Below are 20,669 nucleotides of genomic sequence, written 5' to 3'. Positions count from 1 at the left end.
AAAACTAAAAGTAAGCATATTCCTTTTGATGTGGCTAAGTCCAGATTTAACATGTCCTAAAGCATTTCCTTAAAATCAGCGAGTGCTTACATTTAAAGTACAGAGACCAGAGAAGTTATAAAGAGTTTGAATTAAGCTATTTCTAATGTATTTTTAAAAAAAAGTTTAAGAGTTTTGTTTAATTAAGAATTGCAGTCCATAAATTGGATCATGCCACCAAAGGGTGCAACCCAGAAGCAGGGTATACTACACTTGCCTTAGAAGGCCCAGGAAATTTGACTCCTGGCCGTATAAGTATAGTACCAGCGAGAAACTGATTGTGGGGGAAGCTGAATCAGCCTGCTGAGGTGCTGCCCAGGATAGCTAGCTAATCCAAAGAGGGGAGGATTTTTTTCCTCACTTGCATGTTTCATGATGACATCTAGTGGTCTCTGAAAAAGAACATTGATTTGGTTGTCATGCACTTCAGAAAACTGCCCATCACACTGAGCAAAACAAACTGACTGCTTTATGGTCACTTTAACCAAGAGGATTTTTATTTAAAGGTTCTTTTTAAAAACTCCAAGTCAAATTCTCAAACTGCTGTGGTAGGATTTTAATTCAAGCTTTATATTATTTATCCATGCCCAGTTAGGTTATAGATCGCCACTATATTCTCAGTGCAATAAGAAATTTGCAAATTTATATTGAGGAAATAAGAAATTTACAAATGGATATAGAAAAAAGTTAGGTGAATGGGCAAAATTTTGGAAGATATGAGATACGAGTTAACATGGATAAATGCAAGATTATCCATTTTGGCAAAATGGAAAGGCAACGTGTTATCTAAAGAGAGAAACTTCAGAATGTTTTGATACAGGAGGGATCTAGGTGCCCTCGTGCATGAATCTCAGAAAACTATATGCAGGTACAGCACGTATTAAGGAAGGAAATTGAATTTTGGCCTTTTGAGCTAAAGGGAGAGTATAAAAGTAGGGAATTTGTTGCTGCAACTGTACATGACATTGGTGAGACCATATCTGTAGTACATGTACAGTTTTGGTCCCCTTATTTGAAGAGGGATGTAGTTCCATTAGTGGCAGTTCAGTTCAGAGGAGGTTCACTAGATTGATTCCAGTGGACCCGAACAGGCTCTGGAGTGTGACGACCAGGGGATTTTCACAGTAACTTAATTGCAGTGTTAATGTAAACCTATCTATGACACTAATAAAGATTATTATTATTAGATGGGGGAGGGGGGGGGGGGGGGGGGTTGTCTTATGAAGAGAGATTGAGCAGTTTAGGCCTATGCTCTGGTGTTCAGAAGAATGAGAGAAGATCTAATTGAGCTATCCAAGATCATAAAAGGTATTGACAAAGTAGAAGCAGAGCAGATGCTTCCTCTTGTGAGCAATCTAGACCAAGAGGTCATAGTTTTAGGATAAGGGGTAGCAGACTTAAAACAGAGATTGGAGAAATTACATCTCTGAAAGGGTCATGCATCTGTGGAATTCACTCCCACAGAGTACAGCGGATGATAGGACATACAGGTTTTTAATTAGTAATGGGCTGAAAGGTTATGGAGGACAGGTAGGAAAGTGGAGTTGAGGCTGAGGGGAGATCAGCCATGATTGTATTAAATGGCTGAGTGGATTAGAGGGGCTGAATTGCTTATTCCTGCTCTTAGTTCTTATGTGAGGCTTAGTGCTAAAATTTCACCCAGTCTAAAGAATCCAGTATATAAAATATTTATGCAATGACAAAACATTATTGAATACATCCATACAACAAAGCACAATGTTAGTGGCAAAGCTTTGAAACAAGTATCACTAAAACCTTTAATGTACAAATACATATAAGCATTTAAACTAATTTGATGAACACGAGTTAGACAGCATAGTAAAATGACTATTTAACTTTGGAGCACCTAGGAGAGCGATTTCTAATGGGAAGCAATATTCATATATTTTACATACATGTGTTACATTAAAACGGTTTTCAGTCAGTGAATTAAAACTGGGATCTGTTTAAGTAAATTATTTTTGGCTTTCACCTTTCCTTTGTCATGCACCAGTAGTGTCTGATTGGCTTAGATCCACGATCTTAAGCCAGCTGCTGAAATGCTGCATATCAAAGACATGGCACGATTTTCCCTGCAAAAAAGAAACTGTTGGGATCCTTCTGACAACATTGCAGAGATCAAGAAAAAGACATGGTTATTAGCCATAATCCACAAAGGCCAATAGCATCTCTCTACTAGCGAAAAACAATTGGATCAGGAAAAGTGGCTGAAGAAATACAGGTATGAATTATGTTCTCCCATTGTGTAGCAAAACTTTGATTATACCAATTTGCTGTGCCAACCAGGGATTTTAAAACAAAGTAAAATGTTTGCATCAATTCCCAATAACATACATGATAGAAACTCAATTAAATTTCATAACGGCCTATATGTTCTGTCCATTTATAAATATTTTGTACTCTTTTGCACCTCTGCCACTGGTGAAAAACAAAACTCTCGAGCAAACGGACCCTAACTTCTAAACAATTCTTTCCTATAACCATGGATTACTTTTTAGATTGGAACAGCACAGGTGGTGGCCATGTGGCCCATCGAGTCTGTGCAAATTCCTTTTGTAGCCATTTGAATGGAAAAAGGCAAAGGATACTTCCTGTTTTTAAAGAAGTGGTGCTACAGTATTTGCAAGAATGTTGGTTAATGCATCCAATGTTCGTAAAAATAGACTTCCACTGAAAAAATTAATCTGAGACCTTCAACACAATTTAGGAATAATCTAGGTATCAAATAGTATTAGATCAGAGACAGTTAAATTGCTTATGATTATTTTAACTGATACTTGCTTTAACAATTACTTAAGCATCATTTGTTCAACATTCAAGTTAATCTAATCAGGCCACAAACAAAAGTCTGAATAAACAAACACACCCAACAAAAAAATTCTATATCAATAACTTCAGGTACTCAAAAGGTATAAATCTAAAATGTTAGGACTGCTATTACATTGCAAGGTAAATCATGACTCCTGGTTGGCATGTGAACTATACAACTCCTCCAAACTTCAGTTTTTCAATACATAATCAAACTAAGTGGTAATATGAAGAGTATATATCAGTTGTTGCAAAATGTCATTTTGACAGCAGGTGCAGAATTTTCTTTACATCCAGAAAAATAATTTGCAGGTTTAAATGGGTTCACTGTAATAATTTCATCCGATGGTGAAATGAATCAATTTCATTTAAGGGTGGAATGTATCAATCAAGATAGAGGAAAATGGTGCAGGCCTAAACTGAATTCTCTTTAAATAGCAGAAGAAAACACAAAAGATTGAAGAGTGAACATTTGCTCAGAAATGTACAAAATAATTCAGTAAAATATTTTGACATACGAGAACAGCATGAAATTTGTAAAGCACAAGTCATATCTAGCGAAACTAATTACATTTTGAGGTAATTAACATGGTACATGATGAAGTGTCTGCTGATGTTATTTATATGGACTTCCTGAGACATTTGAAAAAGTTCCACAAAATTAACGCAACAGAATAAGTATACAGAAAATTGGATGCAATTTATCGACATGGGCACAGAATTAATTGATTAGGAGGCAAGAGACATACAGTAAAAGTCCCAGAGGACCATAGGCTGCTCTCCCCTTTTAAGAGTCGTTTCTCCAATAGATCTAACGGACTCCCCAGAATACAACAGCTGGTTCATGATGCAGACCAACACCAGCAGTGCGAGTTCAATTCCCGTACTGACTGAAGATATCCATGAAGACTCCCCCTTCTCAACCTTGCCCCCGCCCGAGGTGTGGTGATTCTCAGGTTAAATTACCACAATCCACTTTCTTAAAAGCAACCTATGGCTCTCTGGTGACTTTCAGATGTAGGATAGTGTTATGCATGTACTCCAATTTGCAGGATATGATTGATGAGAGGTGCACCCCAGGAGTTTTTATTAGAGCCTCAGCTTTTCAGTGTATTTATAAATGAATGGATGAAAGAAGAAAGACATAAGTAAATAGTGTAGATGGGAGCAAAATATTGGAAAGGAACATTAATAGATTGCATGAGTGTGCAGAAAATGTGGCAAATGGAGTTGAAAATCTGTTTGATCTAAATAAAGTATTTTCAAAATTGTAAAAAACTGCAGAGGAGCAGAGATTCAAGGACCCAAGTACAAAATTGCTAAAAGATTCGGTATATAAAATGCTAATTGAGTATTGGCCTTCAAGGGGTTTGGGATACAAAGGGAAGTTACATTTATTATTTAATTTTTGGACAAATCCCATTTAGAGTACAGCATTCAGTTCTGGCCACCACACCTCAGGAAAATAGATTGGCCATGGAAGTGGGTGCAGTGCAAATTTACCAGAATGATACTGGGATTAAAAGACCAATTCACATTCTTTCAGGACCAGAGACTTGGAAAATAGTGGATCCATGTCCGGAAGAAGTCACACTGATGCATTTTTGTTTTGACACAAGTGATGAAGAACTATCAGGAAAGTCAATTCAACATGACCAGATGTCTAGGGAGGAAGTCTGGAGATGTGCTGGAATTCATGAGTGTCCCTGTGATGTACTTACAACCTTTAGAGGACATGTACAAAGAGTGACAGAAAAGAGTAAGAAACAGTGGGGGAGAGCAAGTGTTTGAAAGCAGATATTGGATTGCACCATGGATTGGCACAGAGCCCCTTCCTGATTGTCCTAACTAAGCAAATGAGACAGGAAGTGCCTTGGTCAATGATGTTTGCAGATTACATTGAACTACGTGGTGGGGAGGATGAAGATGTGACGGAGTATCTGGAGAAAAGCACAAGAAGGCAGGGGCATTAACAGTAGTAGAGAAAAGACCCAATGCATGAACTGATCAGTTTGAACCAAGGGAAGAGGATCAGAGTGAGGGGTGAAGAGCAAAGAACAATACAGCAAATGAACAGGCCCTTCGGCCCTCCAAGATTGCACCGATCATGAGTCCTATCCAGACCAACTGCCTGTATCCCTCCATACCCCGCCTGTTCATGTATCTATACAAATAAGTCTTAAAAGGTCACTAACGTATCTACCTCAACTACCTCACTTCGCAGTGCATTCCAGGCCACCACCACCCTCGTGTAAAAAAAAAATTCCCCCGCACATCTCCACTGAACCTATCCCCCCTCACCTTGAACTTGTGCCCCCTTGTAATTTTCAATTCTCCCTGGGATAGGCCTCCAACTGTCCATCCTATCTATACCCCTAAGAATTTTATAAACTTCTATCAGGTCGCCCCTCCGCCTCCATCTCTCCAGGGAGAACAATCACAGTATATTCAATCTGTCCTTAAAGCTAATACCCTCTATATCAGGCAACATCCTGGTGTAAAAACTTCAAAAAAGTGATTAGTTTCAAGTATCTGGGATTACTGGTGGCAGAAGATGGAAATATAGAAATGGAAAATAAGCAGTGGATTAGTTCGGATTGGAGTAATTATAATACGTGCAATCTGGCGTTATGTAATAGAAAACTATTGCTGAAACTGAAAGGAAGGTTGAGAGATCAATCTCATTATTTTGTGCAGAAACTTTGGAAACATCAAGGGGAGAAGACCAACTAGATACTAACGAGATGTGGATGAGGAGATGGATATGTGAACGATGAGAAAGGACAGCATAAGGGACCAGTACATCAGGTACCAGTAAAAATTGTCGAGGAATTGAAGAAAGTACGAAGAGGAAACTGAAATGGTATGGTCATACATTGCTGAAAGAGAACGTGTGTGGTGAGGTGAGGCGAGTGATGGCGATGGGACTGCCAGGAAGGAGAAAAGTAAGACCGAAGACTAGGTGAAAAAATGCAGGATGAGAGACTTCAATGCAGTGGGGTGTAAGTATGACCTACAGGAGATGGAGAAGGGTGATGGAACAGCATTGTGGCAACCCCATGTAAAATGGGAGAAGCTTAAAAGGAAAATACAGGTCTAAAAACATTAAGGGCAGGTGAATAAGTCAGATTTGTTTTCCACTGAGTGCATAAAATAAAGTAATTTAATTGAGGTGTTTAAGAGGATTAAAATAGTTTATATGGTAGATGGAGAGAAACCATCCCTTCTTCTGGGGAAGTCTAGCAAAAATGGGAATAACCATAAAATTATAAATAGGCTGTGAAGGAGTATCAGAAGCACTTCTTCACACAAAAGTAAACTGAAACTCTTCCCCCTCCAATAAAATCTGTTGAGACTTCAGTTTGAGATAGTTTAGATTTGTTTTCCCTCAACAGAATATGTGAGCCAAATAACGGCAAAGTATTAAAAATAATGTATAGTTTAATTCATTACCCAATTCTGCAACTGGAATAGATAAACCTGAAGCAGAATGATCTATATTTCTGTATACTTAAAACATCCAAGTAGCCTAGTTACAGTTCACAGATCCATGACAATTGTTAAAAAAAAAGGTCACGAGTGATGAACAAAACGCAAGATAAAAACATGAGAATAAACTCATGCTGGAAATGTACATACATTTTGTCTTACATAACCCATGTATTAAATTCAGACAAAAAGAGTACAGAATATGTACATAATCAAACAGGTTTCGCTATTACTCTTTCTATACCACTAATATACCCCCCAAGTATGATTTTCATTTGCATATATAATGCTTTGTAAAATGACCGTTCAAATCTTCACCTTGAATATCCATGCTATTCTTTTCTCAGGTCAATAAATTCCACATTTATTGCAGAATTATTCAATTGACTGACTCACTAATTAGCATGATTAGTATAGGTAGGCTAACTCCACACTTTTCTATTTTTGGCAAATATCCAGCATGGACTCAATTGGCCTCCTTCAGTGCTGTAAGAATTCTATAACTAGTCAAAGCCTAGTAAACCTTGTCTCAAGGGAAAGTTGATACGTCATTCAAACGCTGGTATCTTCGTTAGCATTGATGCAGTTTCCAGCTCATACCCAGTCTGCATGCATATACTATTATTCCCTTCATTTTTCTGCTGTTTAAATGTGACAATAGGACTGTCTCAATGTTCTTTTGATGATCTAAATACTTGAGCTCCTGATGAATGTGATTTTAGATGTGCATTATACCACTGCATTGACAGTTTTCTCATGAAGACCTACACACAGACCACAAATATAAACACACAATCAATTTATTATTAAATAAGTAAAAAGATAAAAGTAATAGCAATTATTTACTTTTGAAAACAAATCTACCCCATCATGCAACATATTGTGGATAATTAATTCAAAACAAGTGAGTTACAGCTTAATAAGACTTTCTTTACACAGAATTAAGAATCCATTCCTTCAGTGGTGTTTTTATATATAAATAGGCGACACTCATTGCCTGTGTAATGTGCAGAATGCAAGTGTGATGGGTTGGTCTCCACGTAGTAGGTTTCATGAAAAATATAGAGGGAAAGTATGAATTTGTAATACTGCATTTTTGCTCACCAACATACTTCATAAAACTTTCATTGGAGGATACCAAACTTTTGAAATCAATAATTTTGGAAAACCATATTTCCACCTAAAATATAAGCCATAATGCAAAGTGTTAATTTAGCCCCCAAATTACCACATTTTTCGTACTGAATAATTGCTGCAAACGCATAGTGGTAAGATAACGGGTACGGAATACAGTACTTTGCTGTTGCAGAGTATGGAAGATAAAACGCCAATGTTCAAACTGAAGCAATTCATTCCATGAAGTCCTCAGTGTGTTCTTCATTTCAAAGTGAATGCTCATGTTGCCAATTAATATTCTTCTGGTTCCTGAGTCAGTTCTTCACCCTGTACCTGACCTTCATCTGGCACTGCAAACCCCTCCTGTAATTTACAAATAAATATATTAATACAAACAGTATTTCTACATGTTTTTGCAAATAAATTGTAAAAACTGTACGTACATCGGTAGCATACAGCACATCCATGAGTCGCTGAACAAGGTCAATATTCTCCTGTCCGTGTTCTTGGCAAATGAGTTCAATTTCTCTCAGTTTCCCGAAGTAAAAGTCCCTTTCCTTCTCAACTCCTTCAAGTGCGAGTTTTAATGAACTCACCTGCTCATATGTGGAAATAAAATCATAATGAATGGGTCAAAAAACATAATAAGAGTCTCAGGAATGTTTTACCTACATGTAAAAAAAAAAGAAACTAATTTCAAAAATCCAACTAATTTTCAAGACAGATATTCAACATTACAACATATTCAGGTTAAATGTGATCGTGGATCACTTTTGATAACATGAGCAGAGGAGGTTCTTCCAATCTGTTGCCAACAAATCTCTCCAGAAAGAAAATTAAAACATTTCCATCACTATTGACATTTCAGTATTAAATAATTCACTTTGAAGTCTATCGCAGCCTATATATTTGGTTTGCAAGGTTCATATTTCTATGATTGTATTGTCACAATCCATTCTAGCCTCGGTACACTTCAACTTTACCCAGACTATATTTATATGACCAGAAAATGCTGAAAATATTCAGCAGGTCGAGCATCATCTGTGGAGATAGACACAGTTTCCATTTTAAGTCAGTGACTGGATTTGTGGTTCTGATGAAAGGACACAGACCATACCAGCCTCCCTGAACAGGCGCCGGAATGTGGCGACTAGGGGCTTTTCACAGTAACTTCATTTGAAGCTTGTGACAATAAGCGATTTTCATTTCATTTGAAACATTGTGATTTTCTCTCCACAGACGCGGCAAGACCCATGTATTTCTAGCATATTCCATTTATAATTTCAAATTCCCAGCATTTTGCTTTTATATTTATATGAAATCACATGGAGACTCTGCTCTTATGCAGAGTAATAGACAGTGTTGTGAGAATGTTACCAACATTATGCAATCATAAAATCGGTTTTATTCAATTTTCCAATGGAAAGAACATTGAAGTGGCAGCTCCCATCCATCTTCCAAAATATATTTTGCATGACAATATTGGGACATCAAACGATTCACCTCACCATGTATATAACATAAGTGATTTCCTCACTGGAGGAACTGGTGGTTCTCTTGTCTGATTATTCAACACCATAAGCAGTCATTTTGTGAGAATAACAATTTAAATGAAACCACCTGTAGTTAAGTTTGTATTCCATCTATCTGGTCACAGATTTTCAAAGATGCAGCAAGTGACAGAGTGATTAGCCTTAATCACACTCCCCATTATGTATGCACACCAAGTACAACTGCAGAGTTTTTAAATCAGGGTCGCAATAAATGTATTCCACCCAACTCACCACCCCTTCTACTCTGGGTAACCAAAAGATCAACCCTCATGGCTATCCTGGGCAACCTACAGTATCATGTTTTGTAACAGAGAATAATAATTCAACTAAACATCCTCCAATACCACAGTTTAAACAGGCAAACACTCATGACAAGTTTGCTGAGGTCAATTGTATGATGTAACATAACCATCTCAACATGCATCTGGGTGTTATTAAATTGCATATTACCACCAACATTGTTAGTGGTTAGATGAAGCAGGCACTTCCACAAATGGTGGTAAAAGGTCAAAACAACCAGCAGCTTCTTCATATTACTGGTGTATCCAATCACAAAGAGGTATCCAAAAGCAGCTAAGTACACTTACTCTTGTTTCATATATCTTAATTATGGTTGGCTCCTTCCTGTTAAATATATTAACCAAGCCCAATTCAGAATTGGAATTAATTAAATGCAAATTCTATTTCCTTAATTAGAGTAGTAGATATATGCAAAAAAAAATCAGAAGTTAAGAATACTAAGGAACAAATATAAAAGACATCGTAATCTTCTATATCATCCATTTCTCTCTTTAATTGCATCTTGCTTCAATTCAGCACTTTTTAAACGCAACATAGAATTAAAGCCAAGACCTGCTCCATTAATTGGTTAGTTTTAAATATAAATAACAGCATTGGCTAAGACAGCATTGAGGAATAACATTGTTTGCCTATTTTGACCCAAACTGGCACCACACTACATACAAAGTTGTTAAGCCAAACCTACAATCTACTTCAAAGAATAAAACATTAAACACTTCCCATTATCAATTTTTACTTCAATATAAACTAACATTTATTAATAGGATGTGGTATTTATTAAAAACAAAGTTCTGAAAAAATTCAGCAGGTCTGGCAACATATGTGGAGAGAGAAACAGAGTTAACATTCGGAGTTGAATAACTTCTTAGGAAGCGAAGAGTCATATTAGACTCAGGGCTCGATTCTCTTGCCGCTGGAGCATAACGCGGCCAGAGAATCCCGGTAGAGGCCTCCAGCGGATCTCCCAACAGCCTCTGCATCTCACGGGATTCACCGAAGTCCCGCAAGATGTCGGAGTCGGAATTTTATGCCCAAAATCAGTGGGACCGAATGACGCTTGCAGAAGAAGGTCGTAAACTATTTAAGACCTACCTGCCGGAATCCACCGGCCTCTGTCGATTCTCTGGCCTCCCCAGGGAGGCTGCAGCCAAGTGCCAATCAGTCCAGGTCAACACAAATGTGGACCAGGCAGAATGGCACCGGGGGGGGGGGGGGGGTCTCCCGGGCCACCGTGAGTGGTCAGGATAAGTGCAGGGTGGCTCCTGGAATGTGGGCATCCTGACACTGCCCAGTTGGGACTGCTACCCTGGCACTGCCAAGGTACCACAGTGGTATTGCCAAGACAGGAGTGCTGCCTGGGTGCCAGTGCAAGGGTGCCACTGCCCAGATCAGGAGCCGACGGGGCGATGCCCATGAAATAATAATAACAATCTTTATTGTCACAAGTAGGCTTACATTAACACTGCAATGAAGTTACTGTGAAAAGGCCCTAGTCGCCACATTCCATGCCTGTTTGGGTACACTGAGGGAGAATTCAGAATATCCAAATTACCTAACAGCACGTCTTTCGGTGTTTAATTTAACGGTGGGAGGAAACCAGAGCACCCGGAGGAAACCCATGCAGACACAGGAAGAACGTGCAGACTCCACACAGACAGTGACCCAAGCCAGGAATCGAACCTGGGACCCTAGACCGGTGAAGCAACAGTGCTAAACATTGTGCTACCGCCCAGAGGGTGGAGATGAGGTTTGAAGGATCGGGGAGTGCAGAGCAGGTAAGCAGGGCCCTCTGGAGGTTGCAGGGGTGATGGGTGGGGGGTGCCTGAAGAGGGAGGACCCCTTGGCGGGGGTGCCCTCACTTGGGGAGGAGGGGGGGGGGGTTGCAGGGCAGGGTAGTGCCCATGTGTTGTGTGGGTGACATTTCTCATGGGTGGGGTTGTGTGGGGGACCCACAAGGTTGCTTCGAGATCGGGGCACCCTTTCGAAATGGCAGCCCGATCTCAGAGTTCAGCTCCCCAGTGCTGAAAAAAAATTCTATATGTGGGCTAAACCCGTGAGAAACTCCCCAGGGCCCAAAAATGTGACTAAGTGTCATTGAATAGCGGTGGGGAAATCACCGACAGAAAACTCCCTGAAATATCCGCCACAAATTAGCTTCAAAATATTTTGGGACAATCGCGCCCTTGGTGTCTATCTCCACAGATACTGCCAGACTTGCAGAGTTTTTCCAGGACTTTTATTTCATATTTCCAGCATCCGTAGCATTTTACTTTTACACTGATGTCGTATTAAAATTGGCTTAATCAATTGCTTACGGAAGCCCCAATTTAAGGGGCTGGCAGGTTTTGGGTGCAGGGAAGATAATAATCAATTCCAAGATGGTAAATAGGGATATTTTCCATGACACACAAACAGCAGTAGCTCTGCGAGTGGACTGCTGGCTTGAACATATCTGGTCTGACATGGGAGGTATAGAGAGGAACGAAAATCAAAATACCTTGTTCAACAAGTAATTCCTGACTCGTGAATTTATATTCTTCAGGATTAAACTTCAACAAAACCTCGGATAGTATTCATCAATTCGGAGTAGGTAATTACTGGAAAGTTCAGACTTATTGCCACATACCTGCTCATTCAATTGTGCAATATGTGATTCTGCATCACCACCACTTTTTGCACCTGGTGCCTTTCTAGCTTGAGCTGAAGTTGGCCGAGATGGTGTTGACGCTGATTTAGGAGATGGAGCGCTTTTTGGAGCAGCAGCACCTACCGTTTGGGCACAAATTGAATCACCTGAGCAACTTTAATTATTGTAAACTCTGATACACAAGTCACACTTTCATGCAGGTTTATATGATGAACAATCGAAGTGCAATGAAGTTCTCATTTTCTCATTTGGCCTGGTAAGGAATTAAAAGTGAGTTAGAGCCAATATTTGGATATTATTGCAAGTTATAATATCCTATTGATGACTATTTTTATCTTGGGAAACATAACTGAAAATAATAAGCAACAAAAACTGTTTGGAAGGTGCTTTTATACTACCCAGCATTGTGAGGAGGCTTTCAAATCTTTTCAGATTAATACTGGATATTGCCCAATAGAATTTAGTTGGAAATAACAGCTACTTATAGCCACAAATTGCAAAAAAATATATACCTCTGGGAATAAAACTAATCCTTTTGTAAACTATTTGAACAGTTTGCGATTGGCAGGGGAAGTGGACCAAATACTTATTCTTCGACATGGTTAGCATTACATAGCTGAGAACATCATTAATCTCGTTTTCACTCAAGGTTCCATGAGTGACTTGAAAAATACTTGGTTTAAAAGTTCTACTTTTGAGTACCAATTAAAAAATTATTTTGTCTACTTTCAAGTGACATTTGATGTAAGCCGAGTTACTTGAATGTATACCCCTTATTCTTCTAACGTAACATCTGTAAGTTAAAATGTAATCAGTAAATCACAAGGATATCTATTCTCTTTATGTAACTTCCTGTGCTCAACAAAAAGGCATCCCATCAAAGCACAAAGGAGGAAATCAATTTAAATTATTGGTTAAATCATAACATGTTACACTTGCAAAAATGTAAGTTAAAGTTAATAGCAAGATAGACGGAAAGCAGGGGGAAATCACAGGTTAATTCCAAATTAATGATAAAAGAGTGAGCAAGAAATATGATGTATTGAAGATAATCCTCGAATTTAATAAAGGACAAATGTGTCAAAATAAAGTAATAGTTCATCATTCACATTCTAATTACAATAGACTGCAGCAGTAAAGATCTGTCGACTTGGAATTTGGGAAAACTTTAATGGAAATCTCCCAAACTGCACACATTTCATATAAAAGTTATGAGAATTAATCCATATGCTGCGTAGAGATTGACTAAAGTTAGATGCAGGTCAACACTAACATACTTGCCGTGGCATTGCATCTGAATGTTTATCGCTCCAACAAAGTTAAATTCATCACAAAGAAATTTTACTGGATAACCATAGATGATGCTATAGAACCTTATATTGGTCTCCTCTACACAGATACATTTCAGGACTTGTACACTGAACTGCTGTCTAGGACAAAGCCAATTGGAGACATTTTAAAGCTGCTGCAGTTCCAATTAAGAAAGTGGCTGGAGATTTTGAGTTGTACTTGTTATCTCCCATGTACTCACTACTAATAGTATATTTTTCAGAAATCATCTTGTCAATGTCTTGTACCTGGTCCACTGATTTTCAACAGTTTGTTCTAATAGAAAGCACCTTATGAAAATTGTTCCAATAGAAGGTGTCTCCCTGTGAAAAATGCTTTAATATTGAGATACATATCCACTAATTATTTTCAAAGCATATGAATAATACATGGGCAAGTAGCTACGAATAGCACCTTTTCCAAAATTCCATGTTTTGATCCTTCCAATCAAGTTTCCAATCCAAAACATAGAACTGAAACAGTTCTTAAAGTCACAAATTGAGAGCCCGTGGTTCTGGCCTTGTTTGACTAGAACATTCTCATCTCATCAGGCACTGCAATCACCTGTTTCTGTTCTAACTAATCGTGGAGCTATTTCAGAAGATTATGGGATTTCTCTTCCTGCTCTTGAGCTCAGTTTTCTCTGCTGTCTTCCAAGGATATTTCTTTGGTCCTCTATTTCTCATCCACATGCTGCTCCTCAATGACATAATTCAAAAAAGACAGCATTAATTTTTACGTGTACAGTGACAACACCCAGCTGTAACACATCACCACTTTATGACTTCTCCCTCTTTAAATTATCTGACTGATTGCCTGATATCCAGCACTAGATACGCTGTAATTTTCTTCAATTAAATATTGGGAAGTTGTAGCTATCACCTTTAGTTCCTGCCACAAACTCAATTCCCTAATCATCAACTCCACAACAGCCTGAGGCGAAACCAGACAGTTCACGACTATGGTATTGGATTTGGCTACAAGGTGAGCTTCTGACCACAGTTTCATGCCATCATTAACATTGTATATTTTACCTCCATAAATTGCCCGACTCAGCCCCGCTTCAGCTCATCTTCTGCCAGGACCCTCATTCGTTGTCTTTAAAGATGAATATTCCGATGCACTTCTGCCAGCCTCCCACATCCAAAAACTCAGCTGTCCGTGTCTTTGCATGTAATATGTTCGTTCATCCAACACTCCCATACTCATTAACTTACATTGGCTTCCTGTTAAGCAATGCCTCAATTTTAAAATTCTCATTCTTGTTTTCAAATCCATCCATGGCCTTGCCCCTCTCTATTTCTGCAAGCTCTTTTAGTTCCACAATCTTCAGAGATACCTGCACAACTCTATTCTCATCCCTTGTGCATCCCCCATTTAAGCCCCTCCATGAATAATGACGATGCCTTCAAATGACAAGGCCCTAAGCTCTGGATCCAAAAGAAGGTCATACAGAGGAGGAGAAACATGGGAGGCTTGGCTCTTCCGAACCTCAAAAGAATACGAGAATGGGTCAAGGAACCGGGAACAGAGAGTGGGTGAAGATGGAAGAGAGTTCCTGCACTTAGACCTCCCTCCGAGCCCTAGTCACAACTGCTCTCTCATCCCCCCCTCCCTGCCAAATACTCGGGGAGCCCAGTAGTAATAGCTATGCTCCAGATGCGGCACCAAATGAGGCAACACTTCAGCCTAACCAAAATGTTCACCATGGCCCCATCTGCAACAAACACAGATTCACTCTCGCAATAATGGACGTCACCTTCAAAACGTGGAGACGCAACAAGGGGACTCTGACAGTTAGGGACATGTAGACAGACAATAGAGTAGCGACCCTGGGGGTACTCACAGAGAAGTTCCAGCTATCAAGAGGCAACGACCGGAGATACATTCAGGTCAATGTCAAAGACTTCCTCTGCAAAGAGACAACATACCCCCAGATACCAGGACACTCGTCAGTAGAGGAACTGTTGGACGCGGGCGACCTAGGGGAGGGGAACTGTGCTGACTTGTATAGATAACTGCTGGTGGAGGTACGCTCCCCCCTGGATGAGACAGGAAAAAAAAATAGGAGGAGGAACTAGGCATAGAGGTAGAGGAGGACTCTGGATCGAAGTATTGCACAGTTTAAAGGCAAGGCCCTTGCTGGTAACTTTTTTCCTAGATTGTGGCAGCATTGGTGGTTAGCACTGCTGTCTCAGTGCCAGGGACCTGGGTTCAATTCCGGCCTCGGGTGACTGTGCGGAGTCTGCACATTCTCCCCTTGTCTGCGTGGGTTTCCTTCGGGTGCTCCGGTTTCCTCCCACAGTCCAAAGATGTGCAGGTTCGGTTGATTGCCCCTTCGTGTCCAAAGAGGTGGGGTTATGGGGATAGGGTTGGGAAGTGGGCCTGGGTAGGGTGGTGCTCTTTCAGAGGGCTACTGAAGACCTGATGGGCTGAATGGCCTTTTTCTGTAATGTAGGGATTCTACAAATATATGGACTGGCCTGGAGAGGGAGAGCAGGAAGATAGAAACCATGCAAAGTTAAAAAGGTGATTGAACAAATCAATCCATGAGACTAAGGTGGCGTAAATATGGTTTTCTGCAATGTTTGGCAGCAAGAGGAAGTTGAAGCCTAAGTAAGCAATATTACAGGGGTAGAAGATGGTGATCTTTCTGATGGGATTGCCATGTGAAATACAAAGTTAAGCTCAAGGTTGAACAGAATGGCAGAACTGCACACAGAGGCTCAATCTGAATAAGCAATGAAAGGAAGTTAATGCTGAAGACATACAAGTGTTGCAAAATAATTAAGCATGTGGTTTCAGTTTTAGTGATAGTTGTAGAAAATCTGACACATCCAGAACTTAACATTAAGGATCTGGAGAATACAGAAATATTTCTAGTGTTGATGGCAGCAGAGGGACAGTGGTACTAATTGGTGCTTCCCCTGTTTGCAGATGATGTCATTGGGAGTTAGGACAAAGTTGATGAATAGGATACTTGGGACACAACAGAGATGACCTGTAGGATTACTACAGACAAATTTCAATTACTTAAAAGACTGAAAAGGTTAATCATAAAAAAGATGGCATGAATAAAAGAACATGTAGAGGTGACAGCATTCTGATAAATGTCAGATCACAAGATACTAAGCTTGAATATGTACCTGCACTTGGAGAACTTACTGCCTTCTTTGGCAAATTAAAAATCTGTTCACCGGGATTGGGTGGCGGAATAGCATCTTGACCTTGTCGAGCAAGCACAGGATCATATTCTTTACCATCATAGTTTGCATCAAAAAACTTCTTGAACCACTGGATGAATTCTAAGTTATCCTGAAAGCGACCTTTAACCAAACGCTCTACTGGAATAACCTGAATAAAAATAAATGTACAATTTTATCTGAAGACGTATATATTGTCTAACCAACTTTTTAAGCAGCCAGGATTTGGACATCTCTGCGCTGTACCAAATCAAGATGTAACATCTTAGCAGATACACAAAATCAAGACACTCAATAAATTAATTGCACAATTCAAAAAAAAAAAATTCATGATTTGCGACTTCACAAAAACATTGAATAAAATAGACAGGCACTGTGTATTTTATTTTCATCTTATATAGTCATTTTTAAAAAAAATTCCAAGGGGCAAATTAGTGTGGTCAATCCACCTACCCTGCACATCTTTGTGTTGTTGGGGGTAATGCTGGTTAACAGACGTGAGGTGGGGAGAAGAGAAGAAGACATGATGAGGCGAGGTGGGAGAAGAAACATGGTCAGGGGAGTAGAAAGGGGCCATCTTGGATGGGCCAGGTGTAGGGTGAAATTAACAGGGCGAGAGCCAAAAGGGGAGGATGGCAGACGGTAGAATGGAATGGAGGCGTAAGCCTCCGGTAAGGTTAATAATGTGGACTGTGCGAGGACTCAATGGACCAGCTAAAAGATTTTGGGTTTTTATGCACCTCCACATGAAGGACCAGGTTAGGCTAAGGAACGGGTGGGTGGTCAGGTTTTCTACTCGGAGTTTGATTTAATCTTGCAGGGATTGGCAACTTTGATGAGTTTGTGAGCGTTATTATAAGGAGCTGTACATGGCAGGCCTGGGGAGTTAAGAGGAGGACATGGAACAGCTCTTAGATGCATTGGAGTTACCACAGCTGGAGAAAGAGAAGAGGCAGGTGCTAGAGGAGCCCCCGGGGCTGAGGGATGTGTTGGACAGTATAAGGGTATGAAGTCGGGGAAGGCTCCTGGGCCAGATGGCTATCCGGCGGAATTTTATAAAGAGTTCGCGACGGACTTGGACCACATCTTTTGGGGGTGTTTAACAAAGCATTGGGAAGGGGGAGCTTCCGGAGACAATGACGCAGGCAACAATCATGCTAATGCCAAAAAAGGGAAAGGACCCGTTGGAATGTATAGCCCATATCGCTGTTAAATACAGATGTGAAAGTGCTAGCTAAGTTAGTGACGGGAAGGGTGGAAGGTTGTGTCCCAGGGGTGGTTGCAGAGAAGAAAAAAGGCATTGTAAAGGGCAGGCAGCTCTCTAGTATACAAGGAGGCTGTTAAATGTGATTATGGGGCAGCACGGTGGTGCAGTGGGTTAGCCCTGCTGCCTCACGGCGCTGAGGTCCCAGGTTCGATTCCGGCTCTGGGTCACTGTCCGTGTGGAGTTTATACATTCTCCCCGTGTTTGCATGGGTTTTGCCCTCAACTCAAAGATGTGCAGGCTAGGTGGATTGCCCACGCTAAATTGCCCCTTAATTGGAAAAAATTAATTGGGTACTCTAAATTTAAAAAGAAGTGATTATGACCTCGTCGGGAGCCCAGGTACCGGAGGTAGTAGTATCCATGGATATGGAGAAGGCATTCGACCATTTGAGGCACTGGGAAGATTTGGGTTTGGGCCAAAGTTTGTGGCATTGGTGCACCGGTTATATGTGGCACCGAGGGAGAGTGTGCGGACCGATGACATGGGTTCACGGAACTTCGAATTACACAGAACGAGGCAGGGGAGCGATGCTTCACAAGTGGAATTTAACAAAGCTGGTGGAGGAGACTACGGAGGATCTCAAGAAGTGGGACACACTGCAATCGACTTTGGCGGGGAAGGTCCAAGTGGTGAAGATGAACATTTAGCCGAGGTTCCTGTTCATTTTCCAGGCATTCCCAATCTTTACACCAAAGGCCTTCTTTCGGAATCTGGACACAATTTCAGACTTTGTTTGGGCGGGGAAGATGCCACGGGTTAAGAGGATCCTGTAACAGAGACAATGGCAGCAGGGAATATTGGCGTTGCCGAGCCTGCTGTGAACATGGAGAAGGTGAGGCAATGGTGGGAAGGAGAGGAGGTACAATAGAGGCATACAAAATGATCAGAGGGTTAGATAGGGTGGACAGTGAGAGCCTTCTTCCGCGGATGGAGGTGGCTAGCACGAGGGGACATAGCCTTAAATTGAGGGGTAATAGATATAGGACAGAGGTCAGAGGTAGGTTTTTTATGCAAAGAATGGTGAGGCCGTGGAATGCCCTACCTGCAACAGTAGTGAACTCGCCAACATTGAGGGCATTTAAAAGTTTATTGGATGGGACTTCCGGTTGCGGCTATGCGGAGCTAAGCCGCACGTTCAGCAGCTCCCGCTATTTAGGGTCTTTTGGGCCGTTTCGAGGGCCCCAAACGGAGCTGTTTCTACGCATCCCGGTGGGGGAAGGTGCCTGGAAGAACTTGCCCCACATTATATGGTGAAAAAGGCTGCAGTAACGCCCCCAAAAAACAGGAGAAGAAAAACAAAATGGCGGCCAGCAGTCCTGCTATTTAGGGACTTTTGGGCCGTTTTGAGGACCCCAAACGGCACTGTTTCTACGCATCCTGGTGGGGGAAGGTGGCTGGAAGAACTTGCCCCACATTATATGGTGAAAAAGGCTGCAGTAACGCCCCCCCCAAAAAACAGGAGAAGAAAAACAAAATGGCGGCCAGCGCTCCCGCTATTTAAGGACTTTTGGGCCGTTTTGAGGGCCCCAAACGGTGCTATTGCTACGTATCCCGGTGGGGGAAGGTGCCTGGAAGAACTTGCCCCACACTATATGGTGAAAAAGGCTGCAGTAACTCCCCAAAAAAAACGGGGGAAGAAAAACAAAATGGCGGCCGGCGCAACACCCGAGGACTGGTGGAAGTGGGCGCAGGAGCAACAGGCCTCGCTCCTACTTTGTTTTGCTGAGTTGAATGCTGAGCTGCTGGACTCCATGAATGCAACTACGACCAAGCTGCTTGGGACCCAGGCGGCACAGGAGGAGTCTATTCGGGAGTTGCAGCAGCAGGCCGTTGAAAGAGAGGAGGAGGCCGTGGTCGTCGTTGGGAAAGTGGAGTTGCACGAGGCACTTCATAAAAAGTGGCAGGACAGTTTGGAGGAGCTGGACGTTCGCACGAGGCGAAAGAATCTGAGGATCCTGGGCCTGGCGGAGGGGCTGGAGGGGTCGGATCTCCCGGCGTATGTGACCACGATGTTGAGCTCGTTGATGGGAGCGGGGTCCTTCCATTTGCCCCTGGAGCTCGAGGGAGCGCACAGAGTGATGGCCAGGAGGCCCAAGGCAGGTGAGCCCCCGAGGGCGGTGCTGGTGCGGTTCCACCAATTCAGTGACCGGGAGTGTGTGCTGCGCTGGGCCAAGAAAGAGAGGAGCAGTAAATGGGAGAATTCGGTAGTGAGGATCTACCAGGACTGGAGTGCGGAGGTGGCTAAGCGGCGGGCCGGGTTCAACCGGACGAAGGCGGTGCTTCATGCTAAGCAGGTCAGGTTTGGAATGCTGCAGCCTGCGCGCCTGTGGGTGACATACAAGGACCGGCATCATTACTTAGAGTCCCCGGAGGAGGCGTGGGCCTTTGTACAGGTGGAAAAGCTGGACTCGAACTAGGGCCTGGGGACATACTTTGGCCGGCGTTGTTTCTGCTGTGGCTGTTTTGTTCCAACTGTTTCAACTTCGACATGTGTGTTATGTATGCTGGTTTTCTGTTTGCTCTGGTTACGGGTGGGTTTGTTTGTTGGGCATGGTTGTGGGTTAGGTGGGGAGTGTTGGGGGTTTGTGTTCTATATGTTCTCTTCTGTACGGGGCTGGGGATTGAGGGGAAACTGGATTTTGGGGAACTGTGTCAGAAGGGTGGGGTGTGGCAGTGTGAAAGCGCTTTCCTCTGGTTTCCCGCGCTGCGGGGCAGGGGGGTGGAGCTTGCGGTGGGGGCGGGGCCTCTACGGGTCTTTTTCCCCGCGCTGCAGCAATGCCAAGGAGGTGTGGCAAGAGGGGGATGAACCCAAGCCGTGAGGGGATAGGTTTTGGCGGGAGCTGCCGGGGTCAGCAGAAGTCAGCTGACTCACGGAAGTACCATGGAGGGTGCGTCGC

At 41.8% G+C, this 20,669-nt stretch overlaps 1 protein-coding gene across 3 annotated transcripts in view; it reads right to left on the bottom strand.

Annotated features, from left to right (window-relative positions):
* Nucleotides 1-1,711: 1,711 nt before the first annotated feature.
* Nucleotides 1,712-20,669, bottom strand: part of mapre2 (microtubule-associated protein, RP/EB family, member 2) — a 121,818-nt gene continuing 102,860 nt past the window's right edge. For all 3 annotated transcript variants that reach the window (XM_038809292.1, XM_038809294.1, XM_038809293.1), the window contains exons 4-7: nt 16,449-16,656; nt 11,953-12,092; nt 7,917-8,069; nt 1,712-7,836 (exon numbers count right to left, since the gene is read on the bottom strand). In XM_038809292.1, coding sequence (XP_038665220.1) covers nt 7,765-7,836; nt 7,917-8,069; nt 11,953-12,092; nt 16,449-16,656 — 573 coding nt within the window. In that variant the 3' untranslated portion in view covers nt 1,712-7,764. The remainder of the gene's footprint in view (nt 7,837-7,916; nt 8,070-11,952; nt 12,093-16,448; nt 16,657-20,669) is intronic.

The sequence above is a fragment of the Scyliorhinus canicula genome, chromosome 10, assembly GCF_902713615.1.
Source record: "Scyliorhinus canicula chromosome 10, sScyCan1.1, whole genome shotgun sequence".
NCBI lineage: Eukaryota > Metazoa > Chordata > Chondrichthyes > Carcharhiniformes > Scyliorhinidae > Scyliorhinus > Scyliorhinus canicula.
This window is presented reverse-complemented; position numbering and strand designations above follow the sequence as displayed.